The 25668-nt window shown below is 38.4% G+C and overlaps 1 protein-coding gene across 2 annotated transcripts in view; it reads right to left on the bottom strand.

Moving 5' to 3' along the window:
• The window catches only part of MIPEP (mitochondrial intermediate peptidase), a 175907-nt gene that overhangs the window by 82343 nt on the left and 67896 nt on the right, over positions 1 to 25668 (bottom strand). For both annotated transcript variants that reach the window (XM_066236844.1, XM_066236845.1), the window contains exons 12-14: positions 24933 to 25010; positions 23074 to 23278; positions 21770 to 21879 (exon numbers count right to left, since the gene is read on the bottom strand). In XM_066236844.1, the coding sequence (XP_066092941.1) occupies positions 21770 to 21879; positions 23074 to 23278; positions 24933 to 25010 (393 nt within the window). The remainder of the gene's footprint in view (positions 1 to 21769; positions 21880 to 23073; positions 23279 to 24932; positions 25011 to 25668) is intronic.

Genomic DNA, 25668 nt, shown 5'->3' with positions numbered 1-25668 from the left:
CAAGCATTGACTCTACGGGGAAGGGACGGCCGCAGGGGAAGGAAGCAAACCTCACAGGAGAAGCAGCATACGCAGAGAGGGCCAACATCAGATGGGCAGGAAGGCAGGGCTCCAGCCAGGCTGCAAGAGGCAGGTGGGAGCCGAGAGCTGAGAAGCCCGGAGGTCCAATCAACCAGGGACACTGGTCTCCACCGTCACACTCTATCTTTGTACTAAGACACTGGGCAGTTTTAAGCAAAAACATTACATGGCCAGATTTGTGTTTCAAGAAGATTCCTTCGGTTTCAGTGTAGATATTGAATAGAAAGAAAGAAGAAGTGGATTAGGGCAAATCAATCGGGAGGCTATAGTTAGTGGGCCAGTCTATGTCATCATTAACTTAGACAACTGCTAGAGTGAGGGACAGGGACACCACTAGAGAGAGCTAGAGCTGTGTGGGAGATGAGGCAGAGTGACTACGGAAAAGTTATCCGTTTCCAGAGGGTGCGTGGCAGTGCAGAGTGAGGGCTGTAGCTACAGTGGAGAGAAGTGGGAGGGAGACGTTTTTATTTCAGGTTGGAAAAGCTTATTAGGCAGGCTTAAGAAATGCCTAATGCACAAGAAGTGGTAACGGTCCAGAGAGGGGACAAAGATAAGAGGTATAGAAAAAATAACAGACAATAAGAGTACAAGATTCCTGAGAAGGCAGGGAGAGAAGCTGAGCAGATAGAGGGGAGAGGTTCAGGCGTGGGCACCCCCACTGGATGTGAGGAGGTCAGAGGACACTGTTGTCAGGGAGATGAATTCAGAGGACTAAGGAGGTGAGAGGAAATTGCAGAGAGGGCCCAGGGAGGAGAGTGACCCATGGAGAAGTGGAAAATAGCCAGCAAGTTCCTGAAGGAGCTGGTGAAGCCCACCTGGCCTGGGGTCTGGCCTGGGGTCAGGCACTGAGCTGCGTCCCTACAGCACAGATGGGAGATGGGAGGAATGAAAGGTGGATGAGGAGGGGAGTTCTCAGCAGAGGGAAAAGGAGGAAAGCTGAAGGTCAATGACAAGGTGCCCCTGTGGAAGTGGGGGCAGAGAAACAAGCAGCCACAGGGCTTCACAGTGGTGGTCAGGCATCTTGGAAAGGTTTGTATTTTCTATTTTTAAGACAATGACATGGAAATGCCAAGTACTGGATCTGAGAACCAAACCCAACATACCCCTTTCCATTCAGTTCTCTTTAGGATCCAGACACTACCACATGGGGTGAGGCAAAAGTAGGTTTACAGTTGTTTGTATGGAAAATAATTCAATAATAATAAATAATAAAAGAAAAAACTCTGGCCCTGGCCGGTTGGCTCAGTGGTAGAGTGTTGGCCTGGCATGCAGGAGTCTCGGGTTCGATTCCTGGCCAGGGCACACAGGAGAAGCGCCCATCTGCTTCTCCACCCCTCCCCCTCTCCTTTCTCTTTGTCTCTCTCTTCCCCTCCCGCAGCCAAGGCTCCATTGAAGCAAAGTTGGCCCAGGCGCTGAGGATGGCTCTGTGGCCTCTGCCTCAGGTGCTAGAATGGCTCTGGTTGCAACAGAGCGACACCCCAGATGGGCAAAGCATCGCCCCCTGGTGGGCGTGCCAGGTGGATCCCAGTTGGGCGCATGAGGGAGTCTGCCTGACTGCCTCCCCATTTCCAACTTCAGAAAAATACAAAAAAAAAAAAAAAAAAAAGCAAAAAAAAAAGTGTTTTGCATACTCACAACTAAACCTACTATTGCCCCACAGCGCTTATTAAAGATTAAAATGAAAACATTAGCATATTGAGAATGCTAGAAGTCGAGAATGAATGTCACTTTCACTAATTATGGTAAAGAATGCACAAGAAATGGCACTACTGGAGAGCCCTTCAGACCTTCCAGCTGTTTCTAGCGGCCTTAACTCTGGCCTGCCACATGGCTGCTTCACGTCATTCCATAAGTCCAGAAATACTATTCCTTTCAGGAACCTTTCTTAGGCCCATTAAAGGAGAACAGAGAGAGTGAGCTGCCTTAAATCAACACCTGCCTGATTCTGAAGCTCCCATTATTATGTTTCACTGGAGTGTAAATGAAAGATATTTTGCAGTCAGACAAAAACTGAGTTTGATTCTAACTATGCCACTTACCAGCAGAGTGCCCTAACATGGCAATTTACCAAACTTCTCTTAGTCACATTTTCCTCATTTGCAAAATGTCAGTGTTACTTTTTCACAAAATTAGATGAAAATTGAACAAGATAATGTATTTTAAAAACACATTACATCAGGTTTAACAGGTTTTATCTACATATTCTATACGTACAGTCTGTTTTAGATTTATAAATCCTTAGGAGACAGGAATTATAACTAAGCAGTTACCTCTCTCTAGCACCTAACAGTCAAGTTCTTAATAAGGAAATGCACTTTCAGAGTTTACTGTTTATCTCTCTTTTCATTTATAAAATAGTCAAATATGCTCAATGAAACATATGTGCCCCTTCAAATTACCCAGCCTTTTCTAAAGCTACTTTCTCCAACAGGTGATTATTTTAAGATTTTTCGAAGAACAATGAATAACCAGCTAAAGTGTCAGTAGTCCATCTGCCATATTTCAACATTTGCTACCAAATTTGGTCATTAACTCATGTTTCGAAAAGATTTTATTCTCACTTTAAGTAGAATTTGTTATCAGACAATGAGTCAGTTCTTCATCTGAAAGGTCTAATTCATATTTAAAAAAGATGTATTAATGAGAAAATGTCCTCCTCTGATATTTTAATTAAATGTATTGCATACTATGGATCTTGATAGTTCAGACTTTCATAGTTTCTGATGAGAAGTCTGCTATAATTTCTCTCGTTTCTGTATCTTTTTTTCTTTGGCCACCTTCAAAGTTTTCTCTTTTTCTCTTTGGTTTCTAGCAGTTTGATACAATGTTTCTAGGTGCATTCTTTTTGTTATTTATCCTGCTTGGGGTTCTCTAACATTGTTGGATCTCTGGCTTGATTTTCATTATTTTGGGCAAATTCTCAGCCATTATCCCTTAAAATACTTCTGCTTTGTCATCTCTCTCTTCTCCTTTATGGAAGTCACTTTCATGTATGATATACTGTTTGATATTATCACAAGGTTCTTGGATGCTCTATTTTGTCCCTCTCGTACTCCTTTCTATCCCTTTGTATACTTTGGGTAATTTCTATAAGCCTATCTTTAAGTTCACAAAGCTATGAACTTAAATGTTCCTCAGCTGTGTCAAGTGTAGTGATGAGCCCCTCAAAGGAATTCTACATATAGTATAGCTTTATTTCTTGCATTTCCGTTTAAGTGTTTCTCATAGTTTCCATCTTTCTTCCCCATCTTTTCATACATGTTGTTCACCTTTTCCATGATATCCTGTGACAGTTATTTAAATCCCTGCTTTAAAGTTTTTCTACTCATCAGCTATTTTAAAGTCTGTGAGTCTGAGTCTACTGATTCCTTGATCTTTGAGTGGGAGGCAGGGTTTTGTATTGTCCTGTAGCAGCACCCAAGTACCCCCTGTAAGCCTATGACACTGAGGAGGACTCTGTGGTCTCCCAATCTGTTCCCATTATGTTTCCCAAGCACCCAGTAAGGAGACTGTAACAGTGCCTACAGGTGAATGCAACCTCCCCCTCTATCAGGGGCCTCAGCTATTGCAGACTGAGAGATCAGCCCATACTTGGCCTACAACAACTGGTTAAAATGTCATCTGATTTCTCCTTACCCCTTTGAATCACAGTCAGTCCATCTTGGATTCAGATAAATTGATGACTCTGTGACCTCAATTCTCTTAATGAGCTCAAGAAAAGTTAAGACTTTTATCTGTCCTTTTCCTGTAGTTTGTGCTTAGGAGCAATACTCTTTCCAGCTTTCTTCATCCTTAACATTGCAGATTTCCATCAGTAACACTATTCCGGCCTTTAGCTTCCAAAGGAAAATAAGGAAAAAAAGCTTTGTAAAGGGTGAACTACTCCATAAGTCAGGAATCAGACAGCATTAAAGATTATTATGAAGGAACTTGCATTGCATCAGCATGTGTGATAAGACAGTTTATTTCAATACTGTCAAGCAGAAATCTAAGACCATCAGTTAGTGGGTTTTAGCCAAAAGACCAGGGGTCCCCAAACTTTTTACACAGGGGGCCAGTTCATTGTCCCTCAGACCATTGGAGGGCTGGACTATAAAAAAAAACTATGAACAAATCCCTAGCACACTGCACATATCTTATTTTAAAGTAAAAAAAACAAAACAAAACAAAACAGGAACAAATATAATATTTAAAATAAAGAATAAGTAAATTTAAATCAACAAACTGACCAGTATTTCAATGGGAACTATGCTCCTCTCACTGACCACCAATGAAAGAGGTACCCCTTCTGGAAGTGCGACTGGGGCCGGATAAATGGCCTCAGGGGGCTGCATGCAGCCTGCTGGGCGTATTTTGGGGACCCCTGCAAAAGACAATTTACTCAGCAAGCATTTACTAACTGCCAATTATGTGACAGGCACAGCTGATATATCAGTGAACAAAACAGATTAAAAATCCTAGTTCTCAAGTAACTTATATTCTAGGGGACCTTTTTACTTTCTTAAAAATGACCATTGGGGGAAAAAAAGACATTTTCCATTATGTCAGTTCCTGCAGGCTTAAGGAATAAACAGATAGAGATTTACAACACCATCGCCTTTAGGCTGATCAAAAGGCTCAGACTATACTAATTACAGAGCTGTTTACATATGCAATTTTTATTTATTTTAAGTTAATTTGTGGGTTTTTCTGTATCTTATGTTTAAATAATAGCAGGTAGTCAACAAATTAATGAATGTGGGTTTGACATGCATATTATTCATATTCATATACTTTCAAAGGAAATGAAATAATAAAATACAGAAATGTAATACCTCAATATATACTAAAAGCACTAACCAATTCTTCATCCATTCATTCAATAAATTCTTAGTATGAGGTACCATTTTAGGTACCATGGGAAGAAGAAAGATAAAACACCATTTTCTGCCCTTAAAAGAGTTACAGTTCTGACATCTGCTTCACATGGTGAAGTTTGCGATGTATGTTGTAGTTGTATAACTTCAGGTCATGTATCCCTCAAAATTCAATATTGTAATTAAGGTATACTATCACTTTGCAAATTTAGTTTATTAGTACTCCAAAAAGTTTCTCCCAAAAAGGGATTTGGAGTGGTAGTTAGAATTTCAGTCAATAGAAATATTAATGCCTGTATTTAATACGTAATAAATTTATAACTGATAGATGAGGATGTTAGGGATAGGGAAAGGAAGGCGGGAGTATAAAATAGGGCCAAAATTGAGATGAAGCACATAAACACATGTGTCTTATGGTTTCACTCATTTCTACAAGTACTTTAGATTGTGTGTACTCTTTCTTGAATTTATTTTATAAAACATCTGCAGTTTTCTGTCTCTGCAGAAGCGGGCTAGGCTCTGTAGTCTCAGTAGCTCTGGACTGATGCTGGCTGGCTCCTGTGTACGGAGCAGAGGCCCCGCCTATGGGAGAAGACAGAGCAACAGACGCAAGCAGGTTTGTCAGGGAGACCCACTTGGCTCATGTTAGCCAAGCATCCCACTGTGTGCACGACACCCTACTAAGCACAATGAGTACTTTTTGATCTTGCTACCAGGAAGAAAAAAAGGAATGTATGTCAAAATAATAATCCAAGAGAAAATGCCCTAAATACTACAAAAGAAGTACAGATAAAGCAATGAAGGAATTTAGAAGACAGAAAGTTCCTGAAAGGCCATTACCCTGATAATAAATTGTGCTTCTTGTATTATTATAGTGGTGGTATTTCTATTTCAAAAATTCACTCCAGCTAAAAAAAATGTAGAAAGACATTTTTGGATTCTCCCTCTCCCACCCCAAGGAATAGGAAAATGGTAGAAACGTTGTTCTACCATTGGAACATAAATGCCAATAATTAACTACAGTGACCTAATTTGACCTCATTTACTTTAATTATTCAATATGACTTTTTCACAATTACATTATTCTTTATTTAAAGACAAATACATTCATGTTTATTTCTGAGGAATTAATATCTGGCTTTGTATGACCACAACAGTTCCTATTCCTAGTATTTAGTTATTCATTCATCCTATATCCATTGACACATTCAATGGTTTAAATTTACATTTCTGGAGCCCCAACCAGACCCTGGTGTGTCTGATGTTAGACAATGTGCATTTCCTACTGGTCCTCTTTTGTCTAGTGACAGAGGCCAAGTCTCTCAATATCAAGTTTTTGGAATTATAAAATGAGGATTCAGAATAGGATCAGAAAATAATTAGTGTGCAGTAATAGTTATTCAGTCAACTTGTGAAAAGCATGAACTAACCAGGGAAACTCGTCCCTGAACCTAATACATCCGCCTTTGTAAATGCTATCGTAGCAATGGTGACTACACATGCAGGTGTGTGGACAGCTTAATTGTATTGATGTGATTAATAATTGTACCCCTCTTCTTTCTTGAAAGTGTGTTTGGCTTGGACAAGAGATCACACCATCACCTTGGTCACAGACTAACTTTCTTGAGAGTTTCTTAGGAGTCAAACACTGTTAGCTGTTCACAGCCTATGTAATACTTTCTCACTAAAGAAAGGAGGTTGATGACTACATTCTCGGGGTAAACACAAGCTGCACTGTTTGCTGACCATATACAGGAACAAAAATATTAAAATAATAGCTTTTCTATTATATTAAGAAAGCACATTTTTGGAAGATTATAGAAAATATCTCCAAAAATGCAAATGCTTTAGCAAACTTGGCAAGACTTAAATTCTCGGAATGCTTACCCCTGAGGCTGACTGATCAGCATGCAACCTCATAAATTTGCCAGACATCTTCTATCATTTCACAATCACACCAGTCTAATTTAAATAAAGCTCTGTTATAATTTTTGGCACCAGACTCTTACAAAGCCAAGTCGCTGTGATAAAATATCTTGTTATATTTTTGACCATTTATAAAATTTATTATTGTAGAAGCTATATAAATATTAAAAGTTAAAATAGTTTCTGGTACAAATCCTTGTTGTGGTAATAATTCAACCCTTCCTGAAGCAAAGATCTCCTACCATTGATATCTCCTGGGAACATGTTGGATCTAATGACATAAACTGGTTGAGACACAGTCATCCAAAACAAGGAAAGATTTCAGTGGCAGAAAGCCAAGCATACAGCTGTCCAGTCTGCAGTCAGCAGCTTCAAGTTTGCAGCTTGATCCCGTACCACCCCAAGCACTAACTTTCTTTCTGCTAGTGTCTTCAATGGGAAAACAACTGGATTCAGCATGTCTCAACTGATCTGTTTTGCTAGTAACCAGTAATCCAGATGGCATGTGATCAATATAATGAAAATGAGGTCTAGGCCCAAAGAGACAAAATCTCAGATCTAAATCCATATGAAATAACATTACTTTTCACTTACTTGATTCTTAGTGTGGTTTCCTAACAAACTAAAATGATATATGAGATAAAAGAACCTGCAGAAATGCTTACATTTATCACAAACTCATGAATGGCTCAAAGGGCCAAAAGTATTTTGGATTTTACAGGATCCAATGATGAACATTTTGATGTGTAAAAGAGCGTCAACTTTTTTTTCTTTAAAAGAATTCCAATACGAGCTTTGGCCGACTGGCCCAGTGGTAGAGCATTGCCTGGCATGTGGAAGTCCCAGGTTCGATTTCCAGCCAGGGCATACAGGAGAAGTGTCCATCTGCTTCTCCACCCTTCCCCCTCTCCTTCCTCTCTATCCTCTCTGCCCCTCCCACAGCCAAGGATCCATTGGAGCAAAGTTGGTCTGGGCATTGAGGATGGCTATGTGGCTTCTGCCTCAGGCACTAGAATGGCTCCAGTTGCAATGGAGCAATGTCCCAGATGGTTAGAACATCGTCCCCTAGTGGGCATGCCGGGTGGATCCCGGTCAGGCACATGCGGGAGTCTGTCTCTCTGCCTCCTTGCTTCTAACTTCGGAAAAATACAAAAACAAACAAAGAACAAACAAAAAAAGATATAGCCATTTTCTATCATATTAAATTTTAACTAGCAAAAACTTAAAAATATATATTATAATATTGATTTTAGCAAAGCTGAGAGACTAAGGAAATTCTGATGTCAAACTGATAGACCTCCTACTACATCACTAATAGAAATGAACAGATAACTCTCATGTTATGGAACCTTTGGCCTGTTACTGAACCTGTCTAACTCAAGTTGTATAAAGTGTGGAAACTATGTACCTACTTCATACATTACTAGAGAAAACCAAATGAAATAAAACATATAAAATGATAAATGTTAATTTTTATTATTTATTTAATAAATATTTTGCAAGAAAAATATCTTAGAGCAACAAATATTTTAGTGTGCTGACTAGGGCAAAATAATACAGAAAATGTAGGCTGTCTCAAAAAATACAATAACTATATGTGGTGATTAGTAATGTAGTTAAGGTTATAAAATTATTTAAAAAATAGACTGAGACAAAGCACTGTGAAGATTAAGAGGATAATATCTTTATCAGGAAGCTGTAACTACTCTGTATGTTCATGCATATAATAAATATTTTCTAAGTACATAGAGCAAAATGAACAGAAAATTTTATATAAGGTAGTCTAAACAGAGCTGACCCTTGAACAACATGGAGTTAGGGGCACTGACGCCGCATAGTCAAAACTTCATGCATAACTTCTGACTTGCTCAAAACTGAATTACTAAATAGGTTACTGTTGACTGGAAGCCTTACCAATAATATAAACAGCCAACACATATTTTGTATGTTAAATCTATTAGGTACCATAGTCTAATATTAAAGTAAGCTAGAGAAAAGAGAATGTTATTAAAACCGTAATGAAGAGGCCCTGGCCGGCTGGCTCAGTGGTAGAGTGTCGGCCTGGCGTGCAGGAGTCCCGGGTTCAATTCCCGGCCAGGGCACACAGGAGAAGCGCCCATTGCTTCTCCACCCCTCCCCCTCTCCTTCCTCCCTGTCTCTCTCTTCTCCTTCCCAGCGAGGCTCCATTGGAGCAAAGATGGCCCGGGCACTGGGGATGGCTCCTTGGCCTCTGCCCCAGGCGCTAGAGGGGCTCTGGTCGCAACAGAGCGATGCCCCGGAGGGGCAGAGCATCGCCCCTGGTGGGCGTGCTGGGTGGATCCCGGTCGGGCACATGCGGGAGTCTGTCTGACTGTCTCTCCCCGTTTCCAGCTTCAGAAAAATACAAAACAAAACAAAACAAAAACCCATAATGAAGAGAAAGTATATTTACACTATTATACATGTTTATTTAACAAATGCACATAAACTGAGCCATGTGATTCAAACCTGTGTTGTTGCAGGGTCAACTATGTCATGATAATGATGGTTACTGTAGCATAAACTATGGACAGTGGGTGTTCATCAATTTTAACAAATATACTATTCTGGTGGGGGATGTTGATAATGGGGATGGTATGCATGTGGGGGGCAGGAGGTATATGGGAAATCTCTGTACCTTCTCCTCAATTTTTCTGTGAGCCTAAAACTGCTCTAAGTAAAGTCTTAGTAATTAAAAAAAAAAAAAAACAGGAAAAAATAATATATCTACCATCCTGGAGAAAGATTTTCACCTCTTGTCGCTAGGTCAAAATAATTAGCTATATATAAAATATCTAAACAATTCAATTAAAAATTGACTTAACAGACATATAAAAACTCAGACCAAACAATTAAAAAATACATAATGTACTCAAGCACAAACAAAACACTTCCAAAAACTGATGAAACATTAAACTATAAAATAAATATCAACAACCTACAAAGAATCAATACCAGTTGGATTAATTCAGTATCATTTACAAAAGTATAATTAACTCCTCTGCAAAGGTTTAAATTAAAATTTCTAATATCTAATTGATCAAAACAAAATTAAAATGTAAATTAGCAATATTAGAAATATTCTGCATTAAAATCATGGCATGCAAGCCAAAGCACTGTATCCCACAATTAAAATTACAGCATTAAAATTTAAAAGTATATATTGATATTAGATGAGATTGAAACTTAATTAGCTAGGTTCCACCTTAAGAAACTGGGAGAAAAAAAAACAGAAAGAGAAGAAGGAGAGAATAATAATAAAGACAGAAACTAATGAACTAAAACAAACAAACAAAAAAGAATAGTTAACATTAGTTTGTTGAAAATACTAAAAAGATAGAAAAATTTCTGCCAAAATTAAGAGAAAAAAATGAGAGTATGATATTAGAAATGAAAAGAACACAACTACACATTTAGCAGAATCTGAGGAATATAAGAATGCTGTAAATAACTTTATGCCAATAAACTTGAAAACTTGGATTCACAGGATAAATGTATGGAAAATTACAATTTAGCAAAGCTTATTTAATTAGAAAAGAAGGTCCCCAAACTCTTATTACTATTAAGGAATTAGTCATTTAAAAAAATCTTCCCACAGAGAAAATAATAGACTCTGAATAGTTTTATAGATGAATTCTGACAAAGTTTCAAGGAACAGATTATTATACTTTTATAAAAGTGCTTGTAAGGAAAAGAAAAAGAAGGAACACTCAACAAATTTTATAGAATGGCATATACTGTATTTCCCCATATAAGATGCACAGTTTTCAGAAAAATTTGGGGTCTAAAAACTAGGTGCATCTTACAGTGGTTGTAGATTTATTTACATACATTTCCTGCTTTTTCACGCTTGTTTTTGTAATAAATTTTCTTTTCAAATTTCAGGCCCCAAAATTAAAGGTGTGTCTTATACATGGGAGCATCTTATAAATGGAGGAAATATGGTAATTAATACCAACACTAGAAAAGAACAAGACAGAAAATAAAATAAAAATCACAAGCCCATGTCTCTCACAAATACAGGTGGAAAATCCTCTATATACAAACTATTAGAAAAATGAAACCAGTCCTGTGTTAAAAAATAAAAAGTTAGGACCAAAGTCACTTAATTCTAGAATGCAAAGGTGGCTTAACACTTAATATAAACATACATTAAGAGATCAAAAGGACAACCCAATTAACCATAAAAGATACGAAAAAAATCTGATGAATTGTGATACTTATTATTAATTAATCAAAAAAGAGCAAACTAGAAATAGAAAGGGATTTCCTTTTCCTGAGATTTCCACCAAATCTACAACAGACATAATTCTTTATGATAAAACAGCAGAAACATTTCCTTCAAAAATAAAGGCAATGGTGCTGGTCAGTTGGCTCCATGGCAGAGCACTGGCCTGGAGTGTGGATGTCCCGAGTCCAATTCCTGGTCGTGGCACACAGGAGAAATGACCATCTGCTTCTCCATCTTTCCCCCTCCCTCTTTTCTTTCTCTTTTTTTTTCTCTCTCTCTCTTCTCCCCTCCTGCAGCCATGGCTTGATTGATTCGAGCACATCAGCTCCAGGCATTAGGATTGCTTTGTGGAGCCTCCGCCTCAGGTGCTAAAAATAGCTCGGTTGTGAGCATGGTCCCAGATGGGCAGAGAATCTGCCCCAGACAGGGGTTGCCAGGTGGATCCTGGTTGGGGCGTACGCAGGAGTTTATCTCTGTATCTCACCTCCTCTCACTTGGAAAAAATAAAGCAACAACAACAACTAAAAAACAAAGGCAAATAGTGCTTACATCACAGCTTCTTCTGGTAAGTTAAATAGAGCAAGGGAAAGAAAAGACTATAAATTGAAAAGGAAAAATGAAACTGTCATTATTTGCAGCATAACTGTCTAGTTAAAATGTTAAAAATCCTACAGACAAGTTATTTAAACTAATGAAAAAGTTTAGAAAGGTTGCTGAAAATAAAATCTATTCAAAAATATATAAATTGCAATTTCAAACACCAGCAACAAACACTAATAAAATATCACTTTAAAAAAATAAACTATAACATTTATCAAAAAGGTAAGAAAATCTAGAGTTAAGTCTAAGAAAAGTTGAGCCAGACCCTTTGGAAGAAAATTTTAAAACTTTTTATTAAAAGACTTTTAAAAAGATTTAACATGGGTCACTGTCAATATTCAGAGATATTGATTCACCCAAATTGATCTATGGTTTTAATATAATTTCAATCAAATTCTTATCAGTTTTTTTAAAATATAAGTTGGTTCTAAAATATATATGAAAGAACATGAAAGCCCAAGAATAGATAAGAAATGTTTGAAGAACAGAGGGAAACTTGATAGAGCTACAGTAATAATGATAGCACAGTACTGGTATTGGGAGAGACAACTAAAACAATGGAATAAAAGAGAAATCGCGTGACCAGATTATTGCATATATTGATAAAAGGTAGGTGGTACTTGACAGGTCACTGGAGAAAGAATAAATGGTGCTGGGACAACTGGTTATCCATAAGAAAGAAAGGAAAATGGATTTCCAACTTATAACAAAAACAAAAAATTTCCAACTTAATTAAAGACTTAAAGATTAAGGAAAAACATTGAAAGTTTTATAAGAGCCTGACCAGGCAGGGACGCAGTAGATAGAGCATGGATTGGGATACAAAGGACCCAAGTTCAAAACCCCAAGGTTGCTGGCTTGAGCGTGGGGGTTGCTGGCTTGAGCGTGGGATCATAGACATGATCCCATGGTCGCTGGCTTGAGGCCCAAGGTCGTTGGCCTGAGCAGGGGGTCACTCACTCTGCTGTAGCTCCCCGGTCAAGGCACATAAGAGAAAAGCAATCAGTGAACAACTAAGGTGCTGCAACAAAGAACTGATGCTTCTCATCTTTCTACCTTTCTGTCTGTCTGTCCCTATCTGTCCCTCTCTCTGTCTCTGTCACAAAAAAGTTTTAGAAGAAAAGTTTTAGGAAAACAAAGGTAAATAAGATATAAAAAAGTTTAAGAATAAAGAAGAGGTGGCTAAATTCAACAATATGAAATGAATGACTTAATTCAACAAAGATAACCACTGTAAAGCAAAAAGATGTGCCACAGGTCATCTGAAAGGAGACCACAGGTCTAACAAAAGATTACTCCAACATATCAAGAATGCTGAGAAATCAGTAAGAGGAAGGTAAACCACAAACAGGAAAATGAACATATGACAGTCATTTGAAAGAAGAGAAAACAAAAAAAGAACAACAAAAACATAAAGAGATGGTCAACCTTAAAAGTAATTGGAGACTGTGTCTGCTAATGATGGCCACCATAGCATTCCACTTCACAAACACACAATTGGCAAAATTAACACTTCTGACGATAGCAAACTTTGATTAAGATGTGAGTGGGAATCACTTCTGAGAAGTATGTACAAATATTTTGAAAAACAACTTAGTGTTACCTTGTAAACTTAAAGACGTCCATGACTTACACAGCCTGCTAGTCCAATCTTGCATGCAAATACAAGGTGAAAAGTATACAAATGTTCACAGCAGAATCGAGTGAATCAGCAAAGCCCGAGAAAAAACCACGTGCCCAATGGCAGGAGAATGAGTACATAACTAACAGAATACTGTACTGCATTGAAAGTAAGTATACTACAGCTACATGCACCTCTGATAAAGCTTCGGCACAGAATGATGGAGAAAGCAAATCACAGCAGATCAGTAACAATATAATATATTCTGTGAAGCTCAAAAACAAAACTAAATACCATATTGCTTAGAAGTAAGTAATTTATATGGTAAAACTTTAAAAAATGTAAAGTAGTAGTATAAGATGTGTTCACTTTTATAAATCTACTAAAACTTGTGAATATATAAAAAAATTTAGGGCAAAGACAAAAAGATCTGTTTCCATGAGGAATCAGTATCTGAGAGTAGTGAGAGAAAGAAGAGAAAAACTCCGTGTACTCCAAATAATCAGAGTCAGGGACATCCTAGTTTCCCCCTGGAGATGCTTAAGGAGGGGTCAAGGGTCAGGCTTTCCAGTGCATAATGGAAGTGCTTAGCGATTTTAACTTAGGTGTGGGTGCTAAGAGTATCTCATTTCCTTGGATCCAAGGACTGAATAATTGTCTTTTAAAGAAGTACCTGTGATCTTATAAGAGCTGAAGGAAGGGCAAACTGTACCATTCAATAAAGATAGATAGCTAACAAGACATTTGTTTCACATTTAATAAAATATTTTTAAAAAGTTGCATTATCTACTAACTTTAACTCAAAATGAACCAAAGACCTAAATGTAAGATTAAACATTAAAAAACTCTTAGAAAAAAACAAACAGGAAAAGATTCATGCCATTGGACTTGGCATTGATTTCTTGATTATAAAATACCAAAAACACAGGCAACAAAATAAAAAAATAAATTTGATTATATTAAAATTAAAATTTTTTGTGCATTAAAGCAGTGGTTGCCAACCCCCGGGCCATGGACCGGTACCGGTCCGTGGGTCATTTGGTACTGGTCTGCAAAGAAAGAATAAATAACTTACATTATTTCCATTTTATTTATATTTAAGTCTGAACGATGTTTTATTTTTTAAAAATGACCAGATTCCCTCTGTTACATCTGTCTAAGACTCATTCTTGATGCTTGTCTCGTAAGTTCGACAATTACATTTAAAAATACCACAGTTTTTACGCCGGTCACATAATTTTATTTTGTGCATTTATTTATCCGTCCCACCCTAAAGGCCGGTCTATGAAAATATTTTCTGACATTAAACCAGTCCGTGGCCCAAAAGAGGTTGGGGACCACTGCATTAAAGAATACCATCAGCAGAGTCAAAAGGTAATCCACAGAGTGGAAAAAAATATATTTTCAAATTTTGTATCTGATAAGGGATTAATATCAAGAATATAAAAAGAGGCCCTGGCTGGTTGGCTCAGTGGTGGAGTGTCAGCCTGGCGTGCAGGAGTCCCGGGTTCGATTCCCGGCCAGGGCATACAGGAGAGGCGCCCATTTGCTTCTCCACCCCTCCCCCTCTCCTTCCTCTCTGTCTCTCTCTTCCCCTCCCACAGCAAGGCTCCATTGGAGCAAAGATGGCCCGGGCGCTGGGGATGGCTCCTTGGCCTCTGCCCCAAGCGCTAGAGTGGCTCTGGTCGCAACAGAGCAACACCCCGGAGGGGCAGAGCATTGCCCCCTGGTGGGCAGAGCATCATCCTCTGGTGGGCATGCCGGGTGGATCCCGGTCGGGCGCATGCGGGAGTCTGTCTGACCATCTCTCCCTGTTTCCAGCTTCAGAAAAAAAAAAAAAAAGAATATAAAAAGAATTCCTACTATTCTCCAACTTAAAAAGAAAAAACTCAATTAAAAGCTGGGTAAAGGACCCTGGCCAATTGGCTAGCTGTAGAGTGTTGGCCCAACGTGTGGATGTCCGAGGTTCGATTCCCAGCCATGGCACACAGGAGAAGCACCCATCTGCTTCTCTACCCTTCCCCCTCTCCTTTCTCTCTCTCTCTCTTCCCCTCCTGCAGCCAAGGCTCCATTGGAGCAAAGCTGGCCCAGGTGCTGAGGATGGCTCCATAGCCTCTGCCTCAGGTGCTAGAATGGCTCTGGTTGCAACAGAGCAACGCCCCAGATGGGCAGAGCATTGCCCCCTAGTGGGCATGCCAGGTGGATCCCGGTTGGGCGCATGCAGGAGTCTGTCTGCCTCCTTGCTTCTCACTTCAGGAAAAAATTAAATAAATAAACAAAAGCTGGGTAAAGGATATGAATGGACATTTCTCTAGAAAAAGATATATAAATGGTCAATAAGTATATAAAACATGCTCAACATTACTAGTCATGAGGCAAATGAAAACCACCATGATATACACCACCACCTCATACCCATCAGGATGGCTAAAATTAAATAATCAGAAGAAACAAGTGTTGACACAGATGTGAAAAAATTATACCCCTGTGCACAGTAGTGAACAAGGTGGGCATATAAAACGATGTAGCCACTGTGGAGAATAGTATAGTGGTTGCTCAAAAAGAATTAAAGTAAAATTACTATATGAGCCAGCAATCCCACTTCTGGGTATACAGGCAAAAGCACTGAAAGCAGGAACTCCAACACATAGTTGTACAATCACGGTCATAACAGCAATCCACAATAGCCAAACTGTGGAAGCAACGTAAGTATTGATCAACAGATGAGTGGATAAACAAAATATGGTACATATATACAATGGAATATTATTTAGCCTTAAACAAAGGAAATTCTGACAGGTTATAATAGGAGTCAATCTTAAAAACATGACTAAGTGCAATAAGCCAGTCACAAAGGACTAATACTGAATGATTCCACTTAATGCGAGGTACCTAGAGTAGTCAAATTCAAGAGACAGATAGTGCAAAGGTGTCTGCCAGGGGCTGGGGAGGGGGGAAAATGGGGCATTAATGTTCAATGGGGACAGAGTTTCAGTTTTGCAAGAAGAGTTCTGTATATAAATGGTGGTGATAGGACCACAGGAAGAATGTTCAGTTGGACCGACCTCGCCATATCGCGGTTCTCTTTCCACAGTCTCATCGTATCGTGGATTTTAAAACTGTATATATCTAATTTTGTATTGTAGATTTTTTGCTATATCACGGGATTTTGTGGTATATAGATATTTTTATATATTTATTATTTTAATTATTTTTGTGGTGAAATAAGCAAAATAACTATGGGAAAGGTTAATAACAGTGTGGGAAATGTTTATAAGAGTGTGGGGAGGGTTTATAAAGCCTTAAAATAAATATAAGGTCGCTACTTCGTGGATTTTTGTCTATCATGGGGGGTTCTGGAACCTAACACCCACGATAAATAAGGGACCACTGTAGTTAATTCCACTGAATTATACACTTAAAAGTGTTTTACGTACTAGGTGTATTTTACCACAACTAAAAATAAGTTGCATCTTAGAATGTTTAAGGGAGAGTAAGAATTATGCTTCCAGAAGTAAGGGGTACCCTATAGATAATTCTATGCTTAAATAATTGGAAAGAGGTGTTGACAGGAGAAAATAAAATGGACTCAGCATTGCTAAGAGAGTTAAATAATCAGGGGGTTACTAAGGAAGCTGGGCCTATGTACATCTTGTGCCTCAATTCTCAGAGTTGCTAGTTAATTATTAACCTGTTGTTAAACTCAGCTCAAGGCTGAATCATTAACATCCTTGAAAAAAGTCATATGTGGCTACATGGGACTTGGCCTCCTCCTTGCAGTTTTTGCCCATTCATTTGCATATTAGAACTAACCAGTCCTTGTTATTCTGGCCAGCAGTCCTTCATCTGCATGAAAGAATTACTTTGTGCCTTAATAAACTCTACTCTGTTCTTTCCTGAGCACCGTTTGGGTTGGTACCCTGTACATGCATCTCTCAGACTGCAGTTACTTTGCTCAAATGTCTTTTGTTCTTTATTATAGCCTGAACTTCTTTGGTTAAGAGTTTATAGGCTGAAGGCTGAAACCAGTAAGTACTGAGAAAAAAGACAATAACCTTTAGTTTCTTAGACATCACAGATCCCCTAATAAGCCTAAGATTGACTGAGATTTGTGGGGAAACTCCATCTGACTGTTGATTCATGTTAAGTGTATTATGTCTAAAAACCTGGGATTTTTTTTTTCACATGAACTGCTATCCAGTCTGTACTCCTTCTATAATTGTGGTATTGATTTTAAGATAAATTTACAATAATTGTTTCAGCTTTGATGTTGTAGCTTGTCAAGACAGTCTTGAATCTCAAATGAGCACCTCTGGTATTTGTTATCTCTGACAGCTGTAAGACACCTGCAAATCTGATAAGCATACTTCTAATTCCTCCACCACAGAAATTCATTGGCTGCGCTTCTGCTCTAACCCAGATAACATGGCTTGTAGGTGTTAATATGTTATTCTTACTATGAGAACTCTCTGGAATATACCACAGGATAGTTAAGAAAAAAACAAGCAAACAAAATAATACCTTTCCTGATATGCAGCAGGATGGGAAGTGAAGCATAAAAAACCCCCACAATCCTGCTATTCTTCATATGGGCTCATTTAATGTAATTTATTTACAAAGACTTGAATTTCAGGGATTTTTAGCTCCTTGTCCTTAAGGCTAGAACTGCCCTTAAAATGAAAACATCAAGCAACATGGTATCTTAATTAGTGACAAGAAGAGGCAAGCCCTTTGTGAAACTAGGCATTACATATCTCTCGCCTTCTGGCACTCTTTCCATTCTCCAAGGAATCACAAACTATTTTACACTCTTTAGAGGCTGTCTGCAAGTCCCACTAGCCCGCTGGATAAGTCTTCTGAGTTTGGAACTTGAATCAATTCAAAGCAGTTTACTGTTTTCTTCCTATCTCATCTAGTTTGAAGAATATTTTTGGACTTAGTGTTTTCTTAAAACTATCTTGTTCAAAAATGGTTATTAAATAATTCAGTAATAAAACAGAAATTGTCCTTTTCTGGAACATCACATCATGCTTCAAGCTCTAGCCCTTCTTTGCTAGATTACTCTGATTACTCTGAAACAGATATTTCAAAAATTGACCTTAGTATTGCGGTGAATTTTTGCAAAAGATTTAACTTCCTGTTTGAAGCATAATTCTGAAAGGCTTATAGCTCTAGCCCCTCTTTGCTACATTACTCTGATTACTCTGAAACAGATATTTCAGAAATTGACCTTAGTATTACGGTGAATTTTTGCAAAAGATTTAACTTCCTGTTTGAAGCATAACTCTGAAGGGCTCCTAGTTCCCTTTCCCTATCACCCTTACCTGTGAGTGTCTTGCTCTGAGCTTGTGCTCAGACACCTTGAAAATCTAGGCTCCTCAGACGGCTCCCTCCCTGGTGATGATGACGTGTCTCTAGATGCCTCCTGCTGTTCTTTCATGGGCAATTCTAACTTCCTTAGGCTTCAACTGTCATCTCCATAACAACTATTTCCACATATTCGCAGTGGGCACTTGACTCTGAATTTCAGACTTGTACTCTCACAACCTCATGGACAACAATAATAGCCATCAATATATCCAGAAAAAGAACCGTGTCTCCCTACCTCAAGCTTGGCCCTCTTCCAGAATTCTCAGTTTATGGACCCTCCATCTTGGATCATCCCCAGCGCCTTTGCCCCTGTTATCTAACTAGCCCTGAGTCCTTCTAATTAACTTTCAAACAGCCCTTGAATTCTCCAACACTGTCACTGCCTTGGTTCTGGCCCTTGTTATTGCTTGGCTACAGGCTTGCAAGCCTTCACTTAAATCAGGGGTAGTCAACCTTTTTATACCTACCGCCCACTTTTGTATCTCTGTTAGTAGTAAAATTTTCTAACCGCCCCCAGGTTCCACAGTAATGGTGATTTATAAAGTAGGGAAGTAACTTTACTTTATAAAATTTATAAAGCAGAGTTATAGCAAGTTAAAGCATTTAATAATAATTACTTATCAAGTACTTTATGTCGGATTTTTGCTAAGTTTGGCAGAATAAATCTTTATAAAACAATTTACTATAGTTAAATCTTTTTATTTATACTTTGGTTGCTCTACCACCCACCATGAAAGCTGGAACACCCACTAGTGGGCAGTAGGGACCAGGTTGACTACCACTGACTTAAACCCTACTACACAGGCTGGTCAAAGCTACAAGTTCAAAGGTGGAAGCCAGGAAAACTGTTGGCCAAAAGCAAGTAAGAAAATGGGCTGGAGCAGAGTTGTATGACAGCCAGTGGCCAGAAGGAACACGCCCAAGGGGAAAAGTGACAGCAAAGCCCAATATAAAAATGCCAAGGAAAATCCCTCCTCACAAAAGGTGGTCTAGTAAATGAGCGGGGATCAGAAGGTATGTGGGGCAAGAGGAATGCAGAGACTGGGAGCAACTTCTAAAATCAAGAACATTCTAAAAAGTAAAAAATAAATACATACATAAATAAATAAAATCAAGACTATTCTAGTGTCTGTTTTCTGTCTGTCCTCCCCTTCCTCCTCCTGCTCCTGCCATGCCCTGCATCTCGCGGATCTCTGGGATTTACCCATGCCTCTGCATGGGCTCTTTCTTCTGGCTGAAATAGCCTGTCCTTGGCTCTGCCCTCATGACCCGAAGATTTAAGGCCACAGTGAGCCATGGAATATTGTCTCACTTATTTTTGGCTGTTTCTTGGATGCTGCGAACAGTGCCTGGTACATAATAAAAACACAATAAATATTTTCTGACTGAAGGACCTATGTATGTCTTAGTGTTTCCTCAATAATACTTTGTATTAAATAAATGAGGGTGTTAAGAGCTAATTGCCAAACTGCCCCTTTTACACATTTTTTAAGACCCAATTCCTCCAGCACTTCCTATACGCATCCTCTTTCAATGTCCTTAGCAGTTAGCTGGGCTTTCCTTTACGACCCTATGCACTGTGCATGGAGCTGTGCTCCACCAGGCCTCATATCACACTACACTTGAGGATAGCAGGCGAGCAATTACAAAAGGAAGAATTCAGGCCCTGGCTGGTTAGCTCAGTTGGTTAAGAACATTGTCCTGAAATGACAAGGTTGCAGGTTTGATCCACGGTCAGAGCACATATGGGAGGCAACCGATGAATGAAAAACTGAGTGGAACACAAATGAATGCTTTAGTTACCCCTCCCCACTTTCTCCCTTTCTCTGTGTCTCTAAAAAAAGGGGGGTTATTTAATTATGTCTTCCTAATCAATTCCAAATTCCAAAGTGTGGAGCCATGGACGGATTATGCTGTTCTGCGATGGGGGAATGGACATTTATGTTGTTGGCTGAGTCTACATAATTTCCAGAGGAATTCTTTGCAGATCAACAGAGAGGTAGCTAATTAGATCACAAATATTTCAATTTTGTTATTCAATAACTGAAATAGATTATGATAAAGACTAACTCAAATTAATTATCCAGAAACTCATCCATTATTTAATAGTTGACAATATTGTTAGATAAAAATCAATTTCAAAAAAAAAAGAAAAGAAAAGAGATGACCAAATCCCATTATGCATCTAGGGGCATAATCAGAAAAGAGTCACAAATAAAGGTGGTTTGGGCCCTCCCTTTTTCTGATTCCATTCATTCCTTCATTTAATTTCTTTTAGTGCTTTGTTATGTGCTAGGCATGATTCTAAATACTAAAGATTCAAAGATGGATATAATTTTACACTTTCATTCAGGGAGGTATGATCTAAGGGGAAAATTACTAGCTAACATAATATTTATAAATTAAGAGTTCTGAGAGAAGGGGAGGCACATTTTTCAATATGCATGGACTGCACAATGTTGGTACTTATGCTTACAGTTAACTTACTATAAGGCAATTTCTCATTTTAACTCTACTTTACAGAATTTTAAAATATTAAAAATTAAAATGCACAACTTAAATCTAAACATCGATACTAGAGGATCTGCAGACTTATCATCATACAGATGCTAAGCATACCATTTTACAAAACACCTAAAAATTCAGACCAGAGAACAAATGTTCAGAAGCATAAAGGAAAGAAGAAAGAGAAGCTTTGCTGAAGTGAGATGGGCTTGAAGACCTCTTCCACTAAAGAGCTAGTCTCCACCTCTGGAAGCAGAAGTCGAGTGTTTTCCTCAGGGACTGGATGTGAGGGCTAAATAGGATACCACCTGCTGTATAATTAAGGGCAGCTATCTGTCAGTACATTACATGCTGCAACTTTGATTCCATAGGCTAGTCCCCTCCAGCCCCCCCCCCCCCCCGCCAAAAGATGAGAAAATCAGAAAAAAAAATGGTAAAAGGATTCTGGTAATGACAGAGGGTGACCGAGTTCTGAAAAACACTGAGTTCAAGATTACGCAGCAGATCATAAACGGTCCGCACCACAAATCAGAAGCCTGTATTACAAATTAGTTTCCCTACCTGCCCTGTTTGATAATGTCTCGCAAACTGGTTAACTACTCGGTAGTCATTTGCAAAGTACTCCATCAGAATAGAAGGAACCTCAGCGAAATCAGTGGGGCACCTGGTCCCTAAAATGAGAGAAGAAAAAAAAAACGTTGGCAAGAATCAAATCCAATATATTTATCTTACTTTTTATATAGTCTTTCAAAACCTTTATTTGTACTTCTGATGAACTATGATAAGCTTTAATTCATTAAATAAATATTTTATTTCTATAAAATTATTGCACATATTTGCAGAAGTTTATTATAATCCTATATATTTTCTTGTATATCAAAAGTAAAACAAAATATTTGCACAGCTGGATAAAACACCTTGTAAAGCAGTGACTCAAACCCTTTACAAATAAGTCTGTCTTCAGCTATACTGTGCTATACACGAAATGCAAATTAAAACATCCTGACATTTAATATAGCATTGGTAATTAATTCACTAAATTCAACCACCAGATGCTTTTATCTTTCATTTCTTTTAAAATAACTTCATTTTGTCCATTCATTTCTTCCTGCAACAAAGTTAATCCCCAAAGTAGAAAAGCAGTATTTTAAACTCAAAATTAGTTAAAGCAACAAATCTATAAGAACATTTTTGTTGACATTTTATGGTCTGTCCAGCCCATCTACAATCTTTTCGAATATCTTCTCCTCCCCAAAACTACTATGTGAATAAAGTTAGTTAATGAAAACTGAATATGAATAATTTGCCAGGTAGTCTAAGGCTGATAGTGAGTGAGCTTAAGATTTAGAGATAAAACAAATAAAAGGGAAGTCTATAATTTCATCAAATATGGCTGCAGATAAGCATAAAAACTATAATTTTATATAGGGGGAAAGAATAAAAAAATAAAAAAGTAATTTATCATATATTTTTCAACATGCTTTAATATATTACCTAACTGATTTTGGATAAAAAGAGGCAACATTCATTTACTTACTCTGTGCTAGGTACTAAGGAGTAATATGTTTATTCACATGCATATAAAGCCACAAACTTAAATCTCATAAAGAACAGTACAAAATATAAAATGGCACAAACTCAAAAGACAGACAGCTGAGACTTGTTCCTCAGTGAGGACTGCGAGCAAGGAAGGAAAAACATAAGAGGATTGGGTTGCACAACAATTAAAAGGACAAAAACGAGGCCATCTGTAATAAATGACCTCGAACATTAAATGACTAGATTTTCTAAATAAAAAGCTTCCTCTTTAAACTGTGAGTTTTTTAAGAACTGTATTGAATAAAAGTCCTCTCTTCATGGCTCACCAGTGACATGTTGATAACGAGTACGTCCCAGCATAGAATGCATTGCATGTCCCATTTCATGGAAAAGGTTTTCCATCATCCCAGGAGTTAATAAAGTTGGCAAATTCCTTGAGGAATGGGAAAGATTCAGCATAAGAACTACAACTGGGAGTTGATAGTCTCCATCTTCCTTTAATCTGCCTCCACGGATTGTGAAATGGCAATCCTTTAAGAATCAGAAAATTTAACAGAAGAAAGCGTTAGGTAGCCTAAAGAGTAGACTGTCTCTATCAAAACATGTTCTGAGTTCAAATTTTAACTTAATCCTATTCTTAGCCTATTTAGTTACAGGCACAAATTTTTCTTAACTCTTTTTCATACCCTCCAAATGTTCACTGGCAAATAGGAACTGAAATATGTTGACCTATTAAGGGAAGGGACAAAAATATTTATTGAGCCCTTCAATGAGCTAGACAGTTTCCATACCTATTGTCTTTATTACTTGAAAGCAATAAGCTCTAAACTCAAACAAAGCAAGTGATCAGAAGTAACTTTTCTGTAACAGGCTGAGATTCACTTACATTTTATCACTTATTCTTCACAATAATCCTATATGAGGCAGGAATCTCATCTTTCAGATAAGTAAATGGAAACTGAGTCTTGAAAATGTCATGTATCCAAAGACATTCAGTTAGGTTTGCTGCATCTTGGATCTGAACCCAGGTGAACTACTAGGAGACAAAGCTCCTAATCACTGACCTAGACTCTCTACCAGCCATTCAAGCAGAGAGGAAGAACACAGGACTCTGTCTAATGACCTAGAGTCTAGTCCCACGTTCCATACCTACAAGCCAAATCATCTTGGAAACTGGTTGGCTCTATGAGCTTCATCTCTATCTTGACAAATTCCAGAATAGTTGCCTAGATTTTATAAGCTCACATCTATTAAATTGCTTTGAAATTCTGAATCACTATTCAAATATAAGTGGGGGGAGGGGGAGAATAACATGCACCCCACCCAGCAACCTTGTCCGGGGTCAATGCTCAAATCAACCTTGCTATTTTTAGGCCTGAGGCTGATGCACTTGGACCAACCAAGCTATCTTCAGTGCCCAGGTTGATGCTCAAACCAATCAAGTCACTGGCTCTGGGAGGGAAAGAGGAAGAGAAGGGGGAGAGAAGTAGATGGTTGTTTCTCCTGTATGCCCTGACCAAGGATCGAATTTGGGATGTCTGCACGCTGAGCTCACGCTCTATCCACTGAGCCACCGCACAGGGTGAGGTGCATATTCAAAAACATGCTGTGAGCTCTCTATTCCTGAAATTAGCATTCCAAGGAGAGGCAGCCAAGATGGCAGAGTGCTGAAGGAGAAGCCAGTTTGTCAGTTTGTGCAGAGAGAAGGAGATGGGGAACAGAAGTGAATAAGGCTGGTGAGGTAGAAACCTTTGATTCTAGGAATACTCAGATAAGTCAGTGGCTTTGGGAGCCCTGAATGGATAGGAAAGTGTTTTCCCACTGTGTGTATTTCTCTCCCGCTGGGTGTGAGCTAGGATTAAAGCTAATGGCCCACCAACCCCCCTCCACAACCACCCCCCCAAAAAACCATGCTGTGACATAGAAGGGCTCATAAAATCTCAGCTATCATTATTAGATCATGATTACCATGACATGACCAGATGAAAGTGACATACACAGATGTATATGATGGTTTTCATAATGTTTATTTTTAAATTCTATGCTAATTTCAAATTTATATATTTGGTAACTATCAGCTATGCCTTTCAAATATTAGGGAATTACAAAACGAGATATAATATTCACATTAATATAAATTAATGGCTGATCAGTTCTAGAGACCAGATTATAAATGGAGCATCACCTGATGTGGCTTGTCTGCTCGCTGAAAAAAATCACAGTAAATGTACCCCATCAATCCTTCAGATTCATGAACCACAGCCTAGAAAAAACAAGTTTAATTTAATGGTGAGTGAGTCCATCAGAAACTCTGCAAGTGTAAAAACATCCCTAACACATAAATCTATACTACATAAATCATGCACAACTACAAATATAGACAATTACTTTGTACATCCCATAGTATTTTAAGAGAGATTCTCTTTCCTCTTCATCTCCTGATGTTTCTGACTTGGGAACTCTCTCCAGGAAAGGAAACCCTCCTTGCTCAGGCCCTTCATCCTGACTGGCAGTTCCCTACAACAGTGGTCCCCAACCTTTTTTGGGCCACGGACCAGTTTAATGTCAGAAAATATTTTCACAGACCGGCCCTTAGGGTGGGACGAATAAATGCACAAAATAAAATCATGCGACCGGAGTAAAAACTGTGGTATTTTAAAATATAATTGTTGAACTTACGAGACAAGCGTCAAGAGTGAGTCTTAGACGGATTAACAGAGGGAATCTGGTCATTTTTAAAAAATAAAACATCGTTCAGACTTAAATATAAATAAAACGGAAATAATGTAAGTTACTTATTCTTTCTCTGTGGACCGGTACCAAATGGCCCACGGACCGGTACCAGTCCACGGCCTGGGGGTTGAAAACCTCTGCCCTACCAAACAGCTTTCAGACTGTTCACTAACCACCAAAGGGAGCTG

This window comes from Saccopteryx bilineata, chromosome 6, assembly GCF_036850765.1.
Source record: "Saccopteryx bilineata isolate mSacBil1 chromosome 6, mSacBil1_pri_phased_curated, whole genome shotgun sequence".
In the NCBI taxonomy this organism is placed as follows: domain Eukaryota; kingdom Metazoa; phylum Chordata; class Mammalia; order Chiroptera; family Emballonuridae; genus Saccopteryx; species Saccopteryx bilineata.
The sequence above is the reverse complement of the archived record's forward strand: the minus strand, read 5'-3'. Positions and strand labels throughout refer to the sequence as shown.